Here is a 20,523-nt window from a genome sequence, read left to right as displayed (position 1 = left end):
AAAGCACAATTACAAAATACAGTATAAAAAGCACAACCAGGATAAAACCTTCTGTTTCCTTCAAAATGTATCTCGTAGATATACATTTGTACATTTAGCTTGTTTTGGGCAGGGTATTTTTGGCATCCTCAATTCAGACAGTTGTATATCTTTGATACTTCAGTTGCAGAAAGATTATTTTATTTGGGAGAGATTATTTGGGAGATGATGAATATTTTCAATGCATGGAATATTTAAAACAATCTTGTAAGAGCTGGATGAATCCTACGAAAGGACATTGGAACGTAGGAAACTGCCTTACGGTGAGTTAGACCCCCCAGCCCATCTAGCCCAGCACTGACAAGCAGTGGCTTTGCAGTGTTTCCAGCCCTACCTGGAGATGCCGGGGGGCTGAACCTGGGACCTTCAGCATGCGAACGATATGTTCTACCACTGAGCTGTTATTTCCTCATATATTGTAAATTTCAGATATGATGCACTTTCTATTTCATTTAAATAGTCTCACAGCACAACTTTACATCATTTTATAATTTGATTCATTTTCTGTTTAGTTGCTTGACGTATACTGTCTGATATTTTAACTTTCCTTTCCTGGTTGTGAGTTTCTCCCATTCTACTGTTGCTGGAAATCAGAAGTACTTACAGCTGCAAAATTCTGAAACTAAGGCACAGTTATGGGAATAAAAAGGACTTATCAGATTCTTTTCCCCCTCAACGAAATAGAACCGAAAATACATTGTGAAAACGGGGGGAAACATACATTATGTATATAGAATTATCGTCGATTTCCATCATGTGTACCGTTCTTTAAAAAAAAGTGGGGGTAGAAAGTTTTACAAAGGTTTCAAGAAAAGCAGACCAAATATCTGTATATTTATCCACTTGCAAGTTGCGTCTATATAACACTTGTTCAAAAGTTGATAATGTTATTAAGTCCTCAATCCACTGCATTATGGGATATCTGGATTTGTCCTTCCAATGTGATAGTATAAGTCTTTTGGCTGTCATAAGATTCAAGGCCAATTTAAAATACAGTTATGAAGAAAATTTCTGTCCACCTGTTTCAGCTGTGCTGTTTTTGTCCAGGCAGGGAAACTGTTCACCCACCCACCCTTCCTGTCCAAGGCTTCAGGGACTATAAACAGAATAGCAGCATTTCCTTGGTTGGTGGGGTTTTGCTCATGTTCAAAATGATAAGATTACCATATTAAGGGATGGGAAGGAGATTTTCTACTAGTGAGGTTCATAGTGATCTGGGAAAGGAGGAGACACCTGAATCTTCAGTGATTAGCTTAGCTTGCTTGCATGAGTTATTTCAAAATATTGTTCTATTCAGGTATCTGTTTCAAGATGTGTGCTCTCTCCACATGGCATATTATGGCCTGAATAAGGTAGGTTAATCTGCTCAGAGGGTGGTGAGGGGCATTGCTTTGGGGCATTGGGCTAGAGTGCAGCCAGTCCTTTCCAGCCATAGAATTGAAAGACATTATATAACATTACCATATATGTAAGAAAGTGCTCTTGGATCCAGAGCTGTCACTTGAGGCACAGGTGAACTCAGTGGCAAAGAGCACCTTTTATCAGCTGAGGCTGATATACCAACTGTGCCCTTATCTGGACAGAGGTAGCCTAGCTACAGTTATCCAGGCTCTGATAACCTCTCGTTTGGATTACTGCAATGTGTTATACGTGGGGCTGCCTTTGAAAACGGTCCAGAAACTTCAACTGGTACAAACAGGGCAGCACGGTTACTAACAGGGACTGGTCGGCGAGATCACATTACGCAAGTCCTTTTCCAACTTCATTGGCTGTCAGTCCAGGTCCGGGCCCGATTCAAAGTGCTGGTATTGACATTTAAAGCCCTAAACGGTTTAGGGCCAGGTTATTTGAAGGAACGCCTCCTCCCATATGTACCTGCCTGGGCCTTAAGATCATCTATAGGGACCCTTCTCCGTGAGCCCCTGCCAAAGGAAGTGAGGCAGGTGGCTACTAGGAGGAGGGCTTTCTCCGCTGTGGCACCCCGGTTGTGGAATGAGCTCCCCAGAGAGGTCCGCCTGGTGCCTACAATGTACTCCTTTCGTCATCAGCTGAAGACCTTTTTATTCTTCCAGTATTTTAACAGTCTATAAATTAATTTTAACTTTGCAGTTTTAAATTTGTATTTTAAATTTGTATTTTTGCATTGCTGTTTTTTATCTTGGTTGTGCTTTTATATATTGTATTTTATATTATGGTTTTATACTGTTGTTTTATACTTTGAATTGTCTTAATTTTGTAAACCACCCAGAGAGCTTCGGCTATTGGGCGGTATAAAAATGCAATAAATAAATAATTAAAATAAATATGGTATTTTTTGTGGGATGGTATATATGCATGTTGTTGTTTATTCGTTCAGTCGTTTCCGACTCTTCGTGACTTCATGGACCAGCCCACACCAGAGCTTTCTGTCGGCCGTTGCCACCCCTAGCTCCCCCAAGGTCAAGTCTGTCACCTCCAGAATATCATCCATCCATCTTGCCCTTGGTCGGCCCCTCCTCCTTTTGCCTTCCACTTTCCCTAGCATCAGCCTCTTTTCCAGGGTATCCTGTCTTCTCATTATGTGGCCAAAGTACTGCAGTTTTGCCTTTAATTCCATTCCCTCAAGTGAGCAGTCTAGCTTTATTTCCTGGAGTATGGACTGGTTTGATCTTCTTGCAGTCCAAGGCACTCTCAGAATTTTCCTCCAACACCACAGTTCAAAAGCATCTATCTTCCTTCGCTCAGCTTTCCTTATGGTCCAGCTCTCGCAGCCATAGGTTACTATGGGGAATACCATTGCTTTAACTATGCGGACCTTTGTTGTCAGTGTGGTGTCTCTGCTCTTAACTATTTTATCGAGATTTGTCATTGCTCTCCTCCCAAGAAGTAAACGTCTTCTGATTTCCTGGCTGCAGTCAGCGTCTGCAGTAATCTTTGCGCCCAGAAATACAAAGTCTGTCACTGCCTCCATGTTTTCTCCCTCTATTTGCCAGTTATCAATCAAGCTGGTTGGCATAATCTTGGTTTTTTTGAGGTTTAACTGCAACCCAGCTTTTGCACTTTCTTCTTTCACCTTTGTCATAAGGCTCCTCAGCTCCTCCTCGCTTTCAGCCATCAAAGTGGTGTCATCTGCATATCTGAGATTGTTAATGTTTCTTCCTGCGATTTTAACTCCAGCCTTGGATTCGTCAAGCCCAGCACGTCGCATGATGTGTTCTGCATACAAGTTGAATAGGTAAGGTGAGAGTATACAACCCTGACGTACTCCTTTCCTAATCTTAAACCAGTCCGTTGTTCTGTGGTCTGTTCTTACCGTTGCTACTTGTTCGTTATACAGATTCCTCAGGAGGCAGACAAGATGACTTGGTATCCCCATACCACCAAGAACTTGCCACAGTTTGTTATGATCCACACAGTCAAAGGCCTTAGAATAGTCAATAAAACAGAAATAGATGTTTTTCTGGAACTCCCTGGCTTTCTCCATTATCCAGCGGATATTGGCAATTTGGTCTCTAGTTCCTCTGCCTTTTCTAAACCCAGCTTGTACATCTGGCAATTCTCGCTCCATGAATTGCTGGAGTCTACCTTGCAGGATCTTGAGCATTACCTTGCTGGCATGTGAAATAAGTGCCACTGTCCGATAGTTTGAACATTCTTTAGTGTTTCCCTTTTTTGGTATGGGGATATAAATTGATTTTTTCCAGTCTGATGGCCATTCTTGTGTTTTCCAAATTTGCTGGCATATGGCATGCATCACCTTGACAGCATCATCTTGCAATATTTTAAACAGTTCAGCTGGGATACCGTCATCTCCTGTTGCCTTGTTATTAGCAATGCTTCTTAAGGACCATTCGACCTCACTCTTCAGGATGTCTGGCTCTAATTCACTGACCACACCGTCTGAGCTATCCCCGATATTATTATCCTTCCTATACAGATCTTCCGTATATTCTTGCTACCTTTTCTTGATCTCTTCTGTTTCTGTTAGGTCCTTGCCATCTTTGTTTTTGATCATACCCATTTTTGCCTGGAATTTACCTCCGATGTTTCTAATTTTCTGGAACAGGTCTCTTGTCCTTCCTATTCTATTGTCTTCTTCCACTTCCACACATTGCTTGTTTAAAAATAATTCCTTATCTCTTCTGGCTAACCTCTGGAATTTTGCATTTAATTGGGCATATCTCCCCCTATCACTGTTGCCTTTTGCTTTCCTTCTTTCTTGGGCTACTTCCAGTGTCTCAGCAGACAGCCATCTTGCCTTCTTGGTTTTCTTTTTCTTTGGGACGTTTTTTGTTGCCACCTCTTGGACAATGTTGCAAACTTCTGTCCATAGTTCTTCTGGGACCCTATCTACTAAATCTAGTCCCTTAAATCTATTCTTCACTTCCACTGCATATTCATTAGGAATATTAGTGATCTCATATCTAACTGATCTGTGGGTCTCTTTAGTTTGATTCTAAATTGTGCAATAAGAAGTTCGTGATCTGAACTACAGTCAGCTCCAGGTCTTGTTTTTACTGTCTGTATAGATGTCCGCCACCTTTGGCTGCAAAGGATGTAGTCAATCTGATTTCGGTGTCGGCCATCTGGTGAAGTCCATGTATAAAGCCGTCTTTTCGGTTGTTGGAAGAGAGTGTTTGTTATGCACAGTGAGTTGTCCTGGCAGAATTCTATCAGCCTATGTCCCGCTTCATTTTGTTCTCCTAGACCATGCTTACCTGTAATTCCAGATGTCATTTGACTGCCTACCTTAGCGTTCCAGTCTCCTGTAATGAAAATAACATCTCTTTTTGGTGTATTATCCAGTAGGTGCTGCAGATCCTCATAGAACTGATCTACTTCTGCTCCTTCAGCATCTGTGGTTGGGGCATATATTTGGATCACTGTGATGTTAAATGGCTTACCCTGAATTCGAATTGAGATCATTCTATCATTTTTTGGATTGTATCCAAGTACTGCTTTAGCCACTTTATTATTAATTATGAAGGCTACTCCATTTCTTCTGTGATCCTCTTGTCCACAGTAGTAGATCTGGTGGTGATCTGATGTGAAGTGGCCCATTCTAGTCCATTTCAGTTCACTGACACCCAATATATCTATATTTAATCTTGACATCTCACCAATAACCACATCCAATTTGCCCTGGCTCATAGATCTTACATTCCAGGTTCCTATGGTGTGTTGATCTTTAGAACATCGGATTCGTCGTCCACCACCAGCACCGTCGGCCACTAGCCGTCCTTTCGGCTTTGAGCTAACTGCGTCATCACATCTGGAGCTAGTTGAACTTATCCTCTGTTCCTCCCCAGTAGCATTTTGACCATCTTCCGACCTGGGGGTCCCATCTTCCGATGGTATATCGACATATCTCTGGTTGTGCTGATCCATTTAGTTTTCATGGCAAGAATACTGGGGTGGGTTGCCATTACCTTCCCCAGGGATCGTATTTAGTAGTAGTAATGAGTAGATATATGCATACCATCCCACAAAAACAAGCTATGGCTTGTTTTTGTGGGATGGCATGCAAAGGCAATGTATTACCACTGGAGGGAACCATCTGACTGTGCTATGTGTGTCAATAACTGTAGACCATCTCACTATTTCAAACAACATCTCACATATGCAGTTAATAACCTAATAGAAAATAAATATAATACATAAAAATAACAAGAAAAAGAAAGAAATGCCCCCAGTCATGTGTAAATTCCACAAAACCCATTTTAAATGTTTGCTAGCTATAGACATCCTCACATTTAGTCCTATGAGAAGAGGATGCTCAGACCGGAGTTGTATTTCATTGCTTTCTACCCAACCTGTGAGGTATTTGGGGGTACAGCCAGGACTTTGGTATACCAATTTTCACACTCTGAACTACTGCTAATGTGTGCCTTTTCTAGTATGTCTCGTGCTGGGCGGTGAAGGGCTGCGCAGGGAGCAGCAGGGATGGGCCGTGCACGCCGAGTGCATGAGGAGCAGCAGGCCGCCCCTTCTGGAAAAGCAGGGCTTGACTCTGGAAACTCTATGGCTAGTGTAAAGGGCATTAGACTTTTCTGAGCATAAGCAGAGGTCCTTTTCCTCACGGTGAAAGAATTATAATCATCCATTACAAGAGGCCAACTAGCCAGCTTACTTCTGCTGCAAACCTAAATTGCAGATCTTTGTCCTGGAGAGGAATAGGTCTGTTTTGTATGGTTTGAAAGGGTGCTTCATTTCACATCAACCCCCACCCCCCCCCCCCAGTGTTACTAATATGTCCTCTCCCTAAGGAAGGGAGTTTGATGGCCCTGACCCCTTCCCTTGTGAGCCACGCTTGCTGGCAGGAGGTGGGGATATAACTTTGGAGGAGGCGATTGGGTGTATGAGAGAGCGAGAAAGAGTCTGAGTGATGGGCACTGTGTGTTTCCAGGGAATATGAATTAGGGAATAATAATAAACAAAATAAATAAATAATAAACAGAATAAATAGCATAATAAACAGAAGTTGGGGTGTCTGTAGGTAACTTTCAGGAGTAGCTGGGATGAGCTAGAATAAAAGATGCATGCGGGGGGGAAGGTGGTTATGGGAATCTACTTTTCGTACTCTTCTTTTACATCTGGAGTGAACTTTCTCTATCTTACATTGACATTCATAAGATTTATTTGCATGTTCTGAAGTGCTGATAAGTGGAAATTGAAATGAAAATGTTACTTTAGAGGCACTGAAGTGCTTGGATGTATCCAGCAGGACGCCTGACTTTGCTTGGAAGGACAGACTCCCGTTATTGACTGATTGATACAATTTCTTTACGGTCTGATAGCTGAGGCTCTCTGTCCTTTTGGGGGGGGGGTAACGGGGTGAAGATCTAGAAATAAAAGTCCGAAGTTTAGACTTGGAGCTTCATATTATACCAAAGACAGAGAAGCCTGTAAAGTTTTCATATTTGCTTATATTTTCGTATCTGGAAGGAGAGTTCTGTGTTGCATTTCCTGTATCACACAAACACTAAACACCTTCTGGGCTTTTGTTGAAATACTATTTGCATGGTTTATCTTTGCAAACTATGTTCATCTTGTGTGTGACTGACAACTTCCTCCACAATTGCAGAAACCTCCCCCTCCTAACAACTTCCCCCCTCCTCTATCAATGATCCTGTTTTGTGTAATTATGTTTATATTATGCAGGTTCTGTTTAGGCTGCAAACCTATGCCCACTTATCTGGGAGCAAGTCCTATTGCAGTAAATGGGACTTACTTCTGACTACACATATATAGCACTGCACTGTTCAACTTGCTTAAACTCTATCACAGTGAAGATTTATCATGAACAGCAATAAAAATACAAATGGCCCTGTAAGCACCTTCATTTAAGGCTAATTAATTTATTGCAGGATGGGCTGTCACACCCCAGTAATCCAATTTATTTTTAAAGACAGAAGTTGCCGCTATCTCCTGCTGTGTGCAGGAGAAGCAGCGGGATCAAAACGGCCTACTGAATGGGCCATGTGCAAGTTGTTTACTTCCTGGTAAACAAATGATGGTAAGCAAATCCGATTTCCCCCTGTGTGATGACAGTCCAAATACACATCACCCCGGGATGAGACCTCTAATCTGTGTACCCTTTCCCCCCCCCCCCACTGCATTGCTCTTTTCCACTGAACTGCTAAATAGGTTGTGGTGCTGCTTCTGCTTCTTATTATCTGTTGTAGCTAATTATTTCTAATTTGTTTTAAACTATAACAGGAATTATTATAACTTTAAATTTAGTTTCCTGGGAATCTACACATCGTACTGAAGGCGCATGCATGTGCCCCCAGTACGCCCCCAAAACGATGATGTAGATTCTGCCTACCTGCAGCTCAGAAGAGACGGAGGAGGCGGCGGCTGGGGAATCTGGCCGCGTCCTTGCCGCCGCCGCCTCCCCACCGGCCTCCTGCTGCCGGCAAAGGAGCCACCCGGGTCGGAGAGCTCGGTGGAAGCGGAAGCCGAGCTCTCCGACCCGGGTTGCTCTTACCCCGGCAGCAGGAGGCCGGCGGGGAGGCGGCTGGGGAACACGACAAACAAAATTAGCATGGCAAAATATTCTCAGTGTATATTTTTTTCTGTTCAATTTCCCTTTCTGCACTTGTCAAGATTTGTGGGGGAGGGAGACCTTTTTTCCAAAGAAACTAAAACCTGTAGTTAAACATCCAGATTAAAATATTATTCACTTGTTTCTTTAATAATTCCTGGAGCGGAGGGAATTATTGGGCAAAGGCTACAATTAATAAATTTGTGATGTTCTTGATCCTTCTTTTGATGACAAAGGGTGAGATTCTAATGACCTAAACCTGCTCCAACTGAATTCAAAGAAACTTTCATAGCAATTAATCAAGCTGAGCTAAGCCAGAGCAGAAGAAAACGGTTGTTCATTGCATACAGCAAAAGTGCCAGGCAGATCCTACGAATTTTATCTTTCTGATCTTCTTTCTGATCAGGACTCTCAGATTACAGATAAAGTGTTTTGTGCCACTGCTAGAGCTTGCCACAAACTTTGCATAAAATAATACTATTCCACAAGGCTGATTCTCAGGGATCATGTTAGGGTTTTGTTTTGTTTTTAATTTCTGTATAATTATGCATGTTGCATGTAAATATTGTACATGTAAGGTGTTGATCAATGATTGTAATAAAATTTATCTATCTATAGATGCATCTACCCACCCCCAACCTAAAACCTCCCTGCTCTTTTCTAAGACCAACATTATACCAAACAAAATGATCAGCTGCCTGGGGCTGGGGGGAGTCGCATTAAAAACGTTTAACCTATTTGTTTCAGGTACTATGAAATTTAATAATAATTCTACAAGAGTTCAATGCAAAACTGCACTGGCCATCTCTCAAACAGCCCTTGTTACTGGGGCCCTAGGATGACTTCTTTCATTGTTAAGCATTTAGAGAGTGTGCATGGCATTTGCTACATAGTTTTGATAGATTGAGTCATATGAAGGATGCTTTGCCTGTAGACAGAACCTATCAATGTCCCCCACCACAGCAGACAAATAGGGAAAACCCCTCATATTCCCTTCAACTCAGTCTTATTCTATTCATGCCAAAATAACACAGAAACAGGCAATATCAATCAAGTCCGTCAGAAGAAAAATATACAAGAAGAAAAATACTAAGTGTACAATTTCAGAGTTACTGCAACCCCAAATATAAATGCAAGTACTTGCAAGTCCTCAGGCCCATTGCATGTTAACTGAACCAGCTGCCTTCTCTTTCCTTGAGGAAGTCACTTTGAGATGCAGGTAGCTTGAATGGAGAACTAAAAGAAGGAAGAAGGGATGCTTAACTCTTTCTTCCACGTTCCAAATTCAGCCAGGAAAAACTTTGTCTATTTTGTCTATCTGAATAAATTAAACATTTTGCTTTCTTTTTAATTTTTCAGATTTAGACTGGAAATAGTTTTGCATGCCATAAAATTATTCCAGAATCAGCTCTATCTAGTAGATTTTTATAATGTATTTGTGAGTTATAAAAGCAATTTAAAGAACGAAATTTTACAACAACAAATCAGATAATGAGCAGCTGGCTGTGAACACTTCTATTTTTTCCAAATGTATGCATCACACATTCACTCCTTTTGTTACAAGATTGTGATTATAACTGGGGGGAAATGCAGTGTCAGATAGAAAATGCAGAACAGGAGATAGAAAAGCTTCATGAATGATAATTAAAGTACTAAGTATAAAATTCACTTAACCGTCTACTGCACAAAGAGGGCAGGCTTATCCTATAATAAGCCTATCAATCAGTTACTCCAAGGAGCTTCTTTAGTTCCACTGCTTTTTCTTCCATCTGTTGAATGTTCCAGTGCCACTGTCTTTTGCTGGATTGCAGCTTGTTCACTTGACAATGAAGACGTTTTAGTATAGCTTCATATCTTTTATTCTGTACCTGTTATAGTAAGAATGAACACAACTTATTTCAGAACACAAATATATGGGCTACAAATAGGTTCTTACATATTTACTAGAGAATATGCCCCACTGAATGCAGTGAGTCTCACTTCTGAGTCACGTAAGATTGTGCTGTTACAGATATTGGACAGTATCCCATGCTACTCAACACAAGCGGAACAGAAAGTTAGTGCAAGAAGAACTAGCAATTCTGGAAATGAGGGGAAACACTTGTTTCTGGAATGGGGCAGGTCAGCGGAGTTCACAAAAGGGCACTCTGCGACATGTCCCAATCCAAAAATAAGCATTTTTGCTTGTTTCCTAGGTTGTTTCAAGAGCTACTAGTTTCGCTAGTGGTCTGCTCTGTGGCAGTGTAAGTTACTGCCCTAAGAGATAAAACCACACTTCTGAAATTTACAGTGCAGTCCTACGCATGTCTACTCAGAAGTAAATCCTATTCTGTTCAATGGGACTTACTCCCAGGTAAGTGGGTATGGGATTGCAGCCTCAAAGAGTGATAAAAACAGAACCAGAAGGTTGAAATGTGTTGAGTTATTAGGAAAGGAAAGGAACCTCTCATGCAAGCACTTGAGTCATTGCTGGCTGCTAGAGGGACGCCTGCTTTCGCTGACGTTTTCTTGGCAGACTTTGTAGTGGGGTGGTTGGCCATTGCCTTCCCCAGTTGTAAAGGCACAATATTGGTTAAGCAGCAAATTAACTGTGCTATTCCTCCCCCACCTTTTTTTTTCCTTTTTAGTACCAATACAAATTGTAGAGACCTGCTGACAACCTTGATTTTTGACTTATTTTATTTTCAGGGATTGTCTATAAATCGTATTTTATGCATTTATGACTTTTCAGTTTCATTCATTTCCATGACACGCATAACAAGAGAGTTCCAATGCTGGGGAGGGATCCGTTGATAATACCAGGCATGCTTTCACTGGATGGACTTGGTTCCTTAAGGAAACCACTGAGGAGCCACTTGGAGCCACAGTACAGATCACAGTGGAATAAAAAGAAGAAGATAGCCTTAAGTAGAGCTTAAGCCAAGGGTGGGAAGTCTGTGGCCAGTGCTGGCTACAGGTTTCTGAAGGCCCTTGGGCAAGATCCCCTCCATGGCCCCCCTCCCTCGTTAGCCTTCTCTCTAGCTGCTATTGCTCCTCATCCTCTGACATCATTGCGACTACCTACTTGCTTGACAGGCTGAGAGCAAGCAGTGGCCTCTACTGCTCCTCCTTCTCGCCACGTTGCCTGGGCCAATGTGAGAGGGACATGAATAAGCAAGTTGCAATGGTAAAGAGGAGGAAAAATTCCAGGGGACTCTTGTCAGTGGGCCGCTGCTGTGGTATGGGCCCTAGGCACATACCTGATCACACCATCAGTCCCAGGCCTTAGCTAGACCTAAGGTTTATCCCGGGATCGTCCCTGTTCATGTAAATGACACACAGGATAACCCGGGAGCAGGCAGGGAAGACCCCGGGACGATCCCGGGATAAACCTTAGATCTAGCTAAGGCCTCATTCGGCAATGACCAATGGTTAGGAATTGTGGCAACTGTAGTCTGACAACATCTGAAGGGCCACAGGTTGCCCACCCTTGGCTTAAGCCAGTTAGGGCTATAAGTTAAAACAACCATCTTGAATTAAGCAGATTGTTATGGAATTATGATTCAATAAATGCATAAACTTGAGCATGTTAGATTAAGAGTTCTTATTCTAGAATACATGAGCTGCAACAGTTAGAGATGTTTTCTATTTAAATGACTGAAACTCACCTCAATTTCTTTTCGAAGCCTAGCATGCATGTTTTTCTCATCTCGAAGTGCATTTTCTTTTTCACTGATAGCTTCTTTCAGTACATTAATTTCACTTTCCAAACATGCAATTTCATCCTAAACAGACAGTCAAATAAGGGAATACGAAAAACAATTTTTTTTCTGATAACAAATTTCTGGGAGATTTTTTTTTTTACGTTAAGTATATATATGTGCTGATACTGGCTGAAAATTGGAATTGTTTTCAGGTGGATGTAGTTATATCCAAATAAATAAATTACCTGGCATTGGAAAGTTTAATTAAATGCCAAGTAAATGCCAAACTAAAACTGATTGATAATTACAAGATGCTCCAAGAGAATAATGAAAAAAATAATGAAAAATGGAGTGGGTAAAGAATACAAGACAGACAAAATTGGCCAAGTGCAACTGGCTTCAAAAGTAGGCCCAACTTCACTAAAAACAACAATAACAACAAAAACGGTTATGTGGTTTCATGCTTTTATTTGCTGCAAACACAGGCAGCTCTGATATATAGGATCATGAAAAGGCAAAACAAAGTAAGGTGGGATAGCCAACACCCTGGAAGACAGAAACAAACTTCAAAGTGATCTTGATAGGCTGCTGTTCCCCAGGGAAAATCTCAGTCTGACCTAGAATCTCCATGTCTGGGGAACCATTGGGGTCCGAGTGGGCATAGTTGTCCTGTAGCCTAAAATCATATCATAGCACAGGAAATAACACTGATCTACAAAACCTGGTGGCTCACTGCATGAGGCAGCAGCACAGGCATCCTGCCAGCTCTTTCCACTAACAATATCAGGGAGTCTGACGTGTGGCTGACCCAGCTGAAAACAAAACTGCGGGGAGTCCCATTTACTGCCGCTTACCATGACTACTTCTGATTGTAGTGGCCTTGGATACTGTTCCTATTCCTGATTTCTCCATGGGCCAAGACATTCTGGATATTTGTGGCACCCAGACCAGGACTTGTATATGGCCATTATTTCAACAGATAAAGGTTTTGATTACAGATATGTCAAGTATACCTCATGATTTTCCCCTACTCTTCATTCCACATTACTAAGTCAAACATCTGCCAGCAATCAAATGGCTACCTGCACATGCCGTTGCTTTGGGCTAGTTCTGCAGTGTTCACTACCATGCGTGCAGCACCAGAGATAGTGATGCATAGCAGCAGCAGCACTAGACAAAAACTGCAATATTAAGCATAATTGTTAACAAATATGCTGTGAGGCTAGGGAGGGGAAAAATGAGAAAAACAATCATCCATGCTTGGTGAGGAATAAATATGTGAATACAGAGGCAAGCAACAGTTAGCTTAGCTACTGCCTGCTAACTGTTTGACATGGTGAAGTTAGGGGAATAGGGCAGTGTCTTCCAGGGTTGGGGATAAATAAGAAGAAAACAAAAACAAATTTTGCTCAGTGTGCAAGGATTTGTTTATCCTTAGAGTTCATATTTTCACACATTTTCAACATTTAGAAAGCATTTTAATAGTTTGGATATAAGAGTATTAAATGAAATTTAGCTTGCACAATAAAAGCAATCCTGAGTCAAGGTAATTTGAACTGTAGCCTGAAACCAGTTTTATGGAGAGAACTTGACTTACAGCAGCAGATCATTCTATAAAATAATGACAGCAGCTGACCCAGCTAATTTCAGAGTCAGAGTGGAGACAATACTGGGGCTGTGCTGTCTTCAGGCTGCTCAAGAAGCAACTCGGGTCAGCTGCAGTTGTTGCAAATTTGCAGAATGGTGAGCTGTAGGGTACAAGATAAACTCTTTTTTCACTGTAATCAAAATATTAGGCTGCAGTATGAGTCAGCTTTTTCTGGGATGCTGCATTAAACAAACAAATCAGACATGATTTTAGTGAGGGTGCTTTTGGACAAGTGCAACTTTGTATAAAGGATAAAATAGTTGAAAAGGCAATTAATTTGACCTGGATTGGATTAGTAGCATTTACATCTGGATTCTGAAGAGCAGACATTAGTTCCTCCTTGTGTGTAATCATCTCTTTGACTGCAGCTCTTTTTTTCATGAGCTCAATCACGAGTGGCAATTTGCTTTCTACGGCCTCAAAATGGTCTCTGTGGGCAGCTATTTTCTCATAGTAGATGCTGTTTCTTAGAAATATCAATTTAAAATCTTCTTCAAAAGATTGTGTGTCAAATATCAACTTTACATTCTCAACATACAAGTCTGTGATCTGAGTCTCCAGTTTTTCACAACGATCTTTTGTATTTGTTATGCCTTCATCTTGATGATAAATTTGCCTTTCTGTTGCCTTTCTTTCTGATGCAACGTAATTAATTTGTATTTCAAGATCCTGAAGTTGAGTCTACACAAACAATATAGTAATATAAAACAAAAATATATTAAATAGTAAAAACAATGTTTTAGGTAGATAGCACTAAACCAGGGGTAGGCAACCTGGTACATTCCAGATATTTTAGATTACAACTCGTATAACGCGGCCTTTGGCCATGGTGGCTGGGGCTTATGGGAATTGTTGTCCAAAACTTCTGGAGGGCATCAGGTTGCCTGTCTCTGCACTCAACTATTCATACAATGGTATAAATGACTAGTGTTTAGTTAATGGGTTATTTTGTATTTAAAATAGAACAATACTGTGAAATCATTACCGTATTTCTTCGATTGTAAGACACCATCAATTGTAAGACGCACACTAATTTCAGTACCACCGACAGAAAATAAGCTTTGATTCTAAGAATAATAATTGCACCCACGATTCTAAGACGCACCCCGTTTTTAGAGATGTTAATATGAGGGGGAAAGTGTGTCTTAGAATCGAAGAAATACGGTATTATTAGCACAATGAAAACTTACATTAAAGATACATATGGCTCCATTTAAACTTTAAATTTGGCATTCCACTGTATTAACATTAAAGAGCAGAAATTTGTTACTTAGGTAATTTTGCCATAATGCCTTGATTCTTATGGCTAGATCAATTCACTCAAAGTAAGTTTGGAATTGTGTTACTCAAAGAGCAGATGCCACCCAGCCAATGCAAACTCTTGACTCTGAGGGAAAATAATTTCACATTCTGTGTGGATGGTTTTGGTTACCAGTTGTGTACTTGTAATATGGAATGGTGACTTCAGTTGCATGACAACTTCAGTTGCATGGACTCCATGTATCTATTCTAGTGCACCAACAAATCTGGGGCTTAGGACCACCATTCTGCTACAGACAACCATCCACCTCCAAGGTAGCGGTAAAGCTGGAACTAGCCATAGCCATATTGTCTTAAATAATGCATCTGTTAAAGTCATGGCCCTTAACAGCTGTAATTTCCCAGCAGTTCGGAGCTTGAGTAAACATGGGAAACTTTAAAATTGAAATGCATGTTAAACCGAAAGGCTTTTTGTTAAATGAATCTTTACATATGGAAGCACAGTCAGAAGCACATTCAAAACTTGAGAGGCAGATGTTTAGTATGTAGATGGACTACTTCTCTGTTATGACTCTTCTGGATGCTGTGTCACAATGGGAAGACTGTGGAAATGTGCAACTAAATCAGCCAGATGATGTTGCTTTAGAAAGTTCCAACTTAGGGAAATCTCTCTTAACCAACAGCAAAAGTTCTGACAAAATTCACAGTTCCAACTGGAGGGACTTCTTCTACTGTGGAGAAGGTGAGAGCTTGCAGGACATCATCATCCCTACACCTGGTGCTTAATTTATAATGGAAAGGTAGGGTGGAAAGCATTGTGACCCCACCCCCTACCCCCTGACCCCACCCCAGTTTTAGCCAAGCATGGCATCTCTGGAGGCTTCTAAAATCCAGATCTAGGAGGTTGTCAACCCACAGAGACAGAATCCAGTCTACTTCTGCATGGTTCCTGATGTCCATTTCAATTGGATTCCTCCAATGCGCTCTTGCACATTCTTCTGCTGGAGTCCAAAAAAGTGCTCTCTTTGAAACTATGATTCTTCCAGATCCTGATGGAGGAACCACTCTATAAATCTATAGAAATAGAGTGTAATACTGATTAAATGACAAGGAGGCTTACTGGATTTACAAACCTGATACCCAGGGCCCATCTACATGGTGCTGCTTTCAACGCTGATCTCCCCAAAAAAACCGCACCATCGCAATTTCAAAATGCCTACCACTGTAACACATGGGCAGGGTTGAACATTGAATTGAATGTGGAGTATCCAACCCTGAAACGTCACAGCATCGAGTTATACGTCCATAAATGTGCTATAAATAGTGACTAGCAATGGCGCTCTCTGCATATTTTTTTCCTTTCTGTAAAGCTGTGCAACCACGAAGCTACAGAATATTGAGGTTTGGCATTATCTGCTGTGCTCCAGTTCGCCAATGATACCTGACTGTTGCCATGTCTACTGTTTGTAAATACTCACCTGGGTATTTTTAACTCTCACGGGGCTCACTGGAACTGTGCTGTGTGAAGGAGCCAAGAGGGGAAACAAAAATGGGAAGTCCCACAGTGGTGATGGAGGCAGGATCTGCCCCCAAAATATGCCCACCAACCTAACCTGCATTCACCCTACCAATAACACACATACTGGAGAACCACGGCAACAACGCACCAAAGTGAAAACACCACCACAAAAATGCAGCTCTGACAGTAAAACTAAGATGTAGCTACAAATTGGCAGCTGTGTCCGAAGGAGCACAAATTCGCAGCCACGACAGAGTAAATATCCTGCAGATATGCCCCAGATGGCAGTCATTTAATCAGTATTAGACTATTTCTTTTTTTCTCTTTTTTATTGGGAAATTTCAACAAAAAGAAAAAAAGAAGAGGGAATTATTTCTCTACATTTCATTTGGACCCTGACAGATATGTGCCCAACCCAGATACAGTAAGTGTTAAAGCACTTAGTGAAGCTATTTCACTTGGCTGAAAAGTTCCCTTAGCCAAGATACATAGATTATTTGTGTCTCAAAACAAACAAAAAAAGGGGGGGGGCGATTGCAGTAGAGTTTGCAGCTTGTCTCTCATGACATTGTTAAAAATAAAATAAAATATCATTGTTACCTGCAACTGCGAAAGGACATTTTTGCTCTTGTCTATTTCAGACGTTTGTGTATTCTGTTGTTCTGCTACTTGCTTCACCATGTCAACTAATGATGGAGAACTTGGATTAGCCATGCCTAGGGAAAAGAAGGTAGCATTGGAAAGTCTGAGAGAAGTAGCTTAGAAATGTGTGATTTCAAAGCAAACAACATAAGCCCTGTTTATTTCAAGAACTGTTTTCAAGATCATCTGAACAGGGGCCTGTGAAGTAACATACATTTTGTGGTGTGTTTTTTTATCTTAACCCATACCCCATATTTTTAATATGAAATGGAAAGAATAGAACTATTTTTATTTTAAATATTGGCTTGGATCCAACGATTCCTGCATTGAGCAGGGGGTTGGACTCGATGGCCTTGTAGGCCCCTTCCAACTCTGCTATTCTATGATTCTATGAGTTAAATTAAGGAAGTTCCCAGGAAGAAAGCCACCTGCTCCACCGGAAAAGCCTCTCCAGAGGTAGGGGTCTCCTTGAACAATGTAACACTTTGTAAGGTATAATTTCTTAGCTTTTTTATATATTATTATTTTATAGAATACATCTAAGTAAAAGATATATGCTGTGGTTTTCCAATACTGTTTGTTTTATTTTTTCCATCTGTACAGCCACTTTTCCATTTAAAAACCATTACAAATCTTGTTTACAATTTAAAAAGTAACCTTTCTGTCTGGAAAAAATATAAGTTTAGTTTCTTCCAAACATTTTTGTTATTTGAAAACTGTGTGCATATTTTTAATAGTATTATTCCTGTTACATCAGATTGCTTCAATTGAAACAGGCTCATAAGTCATGACATATATTGTGTATTTCTTTATTTCTGTAGTATCAGCACTCAGTCTAGTATCATTCATCTATAGTGTGTGTGTATGTACATATATTTACATATATATCCATTCCTTTTAGGAAAGCTGTCTGTTTTTGTCTAGTTTTGCTTCTTGTTCAAAATATTGTAATGAGTGTTTTCTTTCTTTCTTATTTCAGGGTGGATTCCTGCATTGAGCAGGGGGTTGGACTCGATGGCCTTGTAGGCCCCTTCCAACTCTGCTATTCTATGATAAGATTCTATGATATGAAAATACTGTTATGGGATTCTCCCCAGAGATTATAAAAACCATTCCTCAAAGCAGGCATGGGTGACCATATGACTGGATTTGCCTGGATTTGTCTGGGTTTTTGATGGCAAATCCGGGAGGGGGGGGGGAATCCGGATTTTTCCAAAGAGCAGCTCTAATGGGAATTAACTAAAATGCTTATAACTCTGTCATTTTTTTAAGATAAAGACATGAAACTTGGCACAATGGTAGCTCTTAGGAAGAGCTTTAGTCATACCAAATTTGAAACAGATCCGTTCATCCGTTGATTTTTTAGGATTTTTTTTTTAAATTGAGGTTTTTAAATCATTATTTTTTAAACTGACGTTTTTAAAGATAAAGAGCTGAAAGTTGGCACCATGATAGCTTTTAGGTAGAGCTTTAGCCATACCAAATTTGAAATAGATCTGTTCATCCATTGATTTTTAGGATTTTTTTAAAATTTGAGGATTTAATTTTTTTTAAAAAAAATATTATTTTTAAAGATAAAGAGATGAAACTTGGCACCATGATTGCGCTTAACAAGGACTTTAGCTGTGCCAAGTTTGAAACAGATCTGTCCATCCATTGATTTTTAGGATTTTTTTTTAAAGTTTGAGGTTTTAAAATTATTTTTTAAAAATGACATTTTTAAAAGATAAAGGGCTGAAAGTTGGCACCATGATAGCTCTTAAGGAGAGATTTAGCCATGCCAGGTTTGAATCAGATCTGTTCATCCATTTTTTTAAGGATTTTTTTAAAAGTTCAAAGTTTTAAAATTATTGTGTTTTAAAACTGCTGGAGCCATATCCTTCGAACTCAGGTTGTCAAACCTCCTCTTTGGGGTTTTGCATATTGAGCAGTTTCAGCCCTTGACATTAAGTGGATCTCCAGTCTTTAGGTAAACTGCCACAACACCCACCCTAATGTTAGAGTAGAGAAACTTGTGACAATTATACACAAGCTTTTTAAAAAAAAATGAAATTAAAAAAAGCCATCCATCCGGCTGGCCAGTAGCAAATCCTGTTAACAACAACAGCAGCTTTCAATGAGTGAAGACACAATCAGAAAAGGTATTTGAGGGAAGGGGAGACTGTATCACACAAAGCATAGCAAAAGCTTCATAGTACAGCAAAACCTACAAAAGTAGGAGTGAGTGAAATTAATTTCAGATACATTGAATCTCTCACTTGTTCTTTATTTCAGTGATTTTAACATTAAGATGCTATGTAGAACAGATTTGTCTTAAATGTGTGCTGTAAAATCAGACATGTGACCAAGGCTATGTTCGGGTGGGCACGCCCCCTTGGTGCTGGACATGCCCCCTTGGGGGCCGACCATGTTGTCCTCCTTTTTGGTTTCCAAAATATGGTCACCCTAGGCATGGGCAACTTGAGACTCTCCAGATGTTGGACTTCAACTCCCAGCACTGGCCTTGCAGGCTAGGGCTAATGCAAATTGCAGTCTAACAACCTCTGGAAGGCCACGCGTTGCTCACCCATGTCTTAGAGGTTGGGGGGAAATTCTTCCTGAAAGAGATTTTCCCCTTTCCCTGCTTTGATTCCCGTGCCAGCCTCTCTTTTACTTAGTTTCCAACTTTTCCAGTATCATCAATATAAAATACATTACATTTTTTATTATTTCATCTCTTAAACCAGAGGTGGGTAACCTTGGCCTAATTTCATTAAGCCCTCAACGTAATTTCAAAAGCCTTCTGCATGTAATCACTTAAGACCTCTGGCAAGAGCTATCTGTTCCTTTCCTGGCAACCTGTCGGGCAGGAAGTAAGACGGAAAGAAATAAAAAGGGATAGAAAGAGAATTTTTTTATGAACCGCCCAGAGAGCTCCGGCTATTGGGCGGTATAAAAATGAAATAAATAAATAAATAAAATAAAATAAAATAAAGGAGCAACTCCACCCACTTTTGACTCTGGCCCTGCCTAGCGCTGGCATGCGGCCCCCCGACAAATTACTCACAAGGGAATGTGGTCCTTGGCAAGAGAAAAACAAGTGTTCACCTGTTTTCAACATGTCTATTCTAAATGTAAATAAGCCAGCTAAAATAACACACATTGTGAAAGACATCAAATGAGAGAAACTTTTTAAAAGCTACGGGGTCTGATACCAAAAAATAATAAACTAGGGTGACCATATTTGGGAAACCAAAAAAGAGGACACCTAGCGTGTGTGTGGGGAAGCAGCTTTCTGAGTCCTGCAGAAAATACGTTATTCCCCCGCCACCTTAAAGAACCCGATTGGAGTGGAGGAGGGGAAAGGATTTCATTCTGCACCACCACCATCCACTCCAATTGGGGCCTTTTCTATAATGTCCACGAATGACCCACTTTCCCCTTTAAGACCTCAATTGGAGCGCAGGGTGGGGGAATGATGTGCCTCAAGAAAGCATGTCACTCCCTCCTGCCATGCTAATGGCAGCCTTAAAGGGGAAGGTGTGTCATTCCAGGACATTATTGAAAATTATAGAAAATCCCCCCTGACACCATGGAAAGAACAAAAACCAGGACAAATCCTGGGAAATCCTGACAGTTGGTCACCCTAAATAAACACATAGCCAGGGGAGGGGGAATACTCGAAGGATGATTTGTCTGAAAAGAATTTCCTCTTCTTTCAGAAATA

At 40.7% G+C, this 20,523-nt stretch overlaps 1 protein-coding gene across 1 annotated transcript; it reads right to left on the bottom strand.

Annotated features, from left to right (window-relative positions):
• Positions 1–9,783: 9,783 nt before the first annotated feature.
• On the bottom strand, positions 9,784–16,889 carry CCDC122 (coiled-coil domain containing 122). Its single transcript, XM_063125960.1, has 4 exons — positions 16,776–16,889; positions 13,679–14,077; positions 11,713–11,829; positions 9,784–9,933 (listed from the first exon to the last, which is right to left on the bottom strand). The coding sequence occupies exons 1-4, from the start codon at positions 16,887–16,889 to the stop codon at positions 9,784–9,786; spliced, it is 780 nt and encodes a 259-aa protein (XP_062982030.1).
• Between the last annotated feature and the right edge of the window lie 3,634 nt (positions 16,890–20,523).

The sequence above is a fragment of the Elgaria multicarinata genome, chromosome 5 (genome assembly GCF_023053635.1).
Source record: "Elgaria multicarinata webbii isolate HBS135686 ecotype San Diego chromosome 5, rElgMul1.1.pri, whole genome shotgun sequence".
Classification (NCBI taxonomy): Eukaryota; Metazoa; Chordata; class Lepidosauria; order Squamata; family Anguidae; genus Elgaria; species Elgaria multicarinata.
The sequence above is the reverse complement of the archived record's forward strand: the minus strand, read 5'-3'. Positions and strand labels throughout refer to the sequence as shown.

Bases quoted from the DNA above. Each gene is read 5' to 3' on its own strand.
- CCDC122 (XM_063125960.1), bottom strand. From the start codon at position 16,889: ATGGCTAATCCAAGTTCTCCATCATTAGTTGACATGGTGAAGCAAGTA. The intron at 11,830-13,678 runs GTCAAATTAATT...CTGTCTGTTTAG, and splicing joins ATGCTACTAATCCAATCCAG to GATGAAATTGCATGTTTGGA. The intron at 9,934-11,712 runs GTGAGTTTCAGT...TTACTATAACAG, and splicing joins GGCTTCGAAAAGAAATTGAG to GTACAGAATAAAAGATATGA.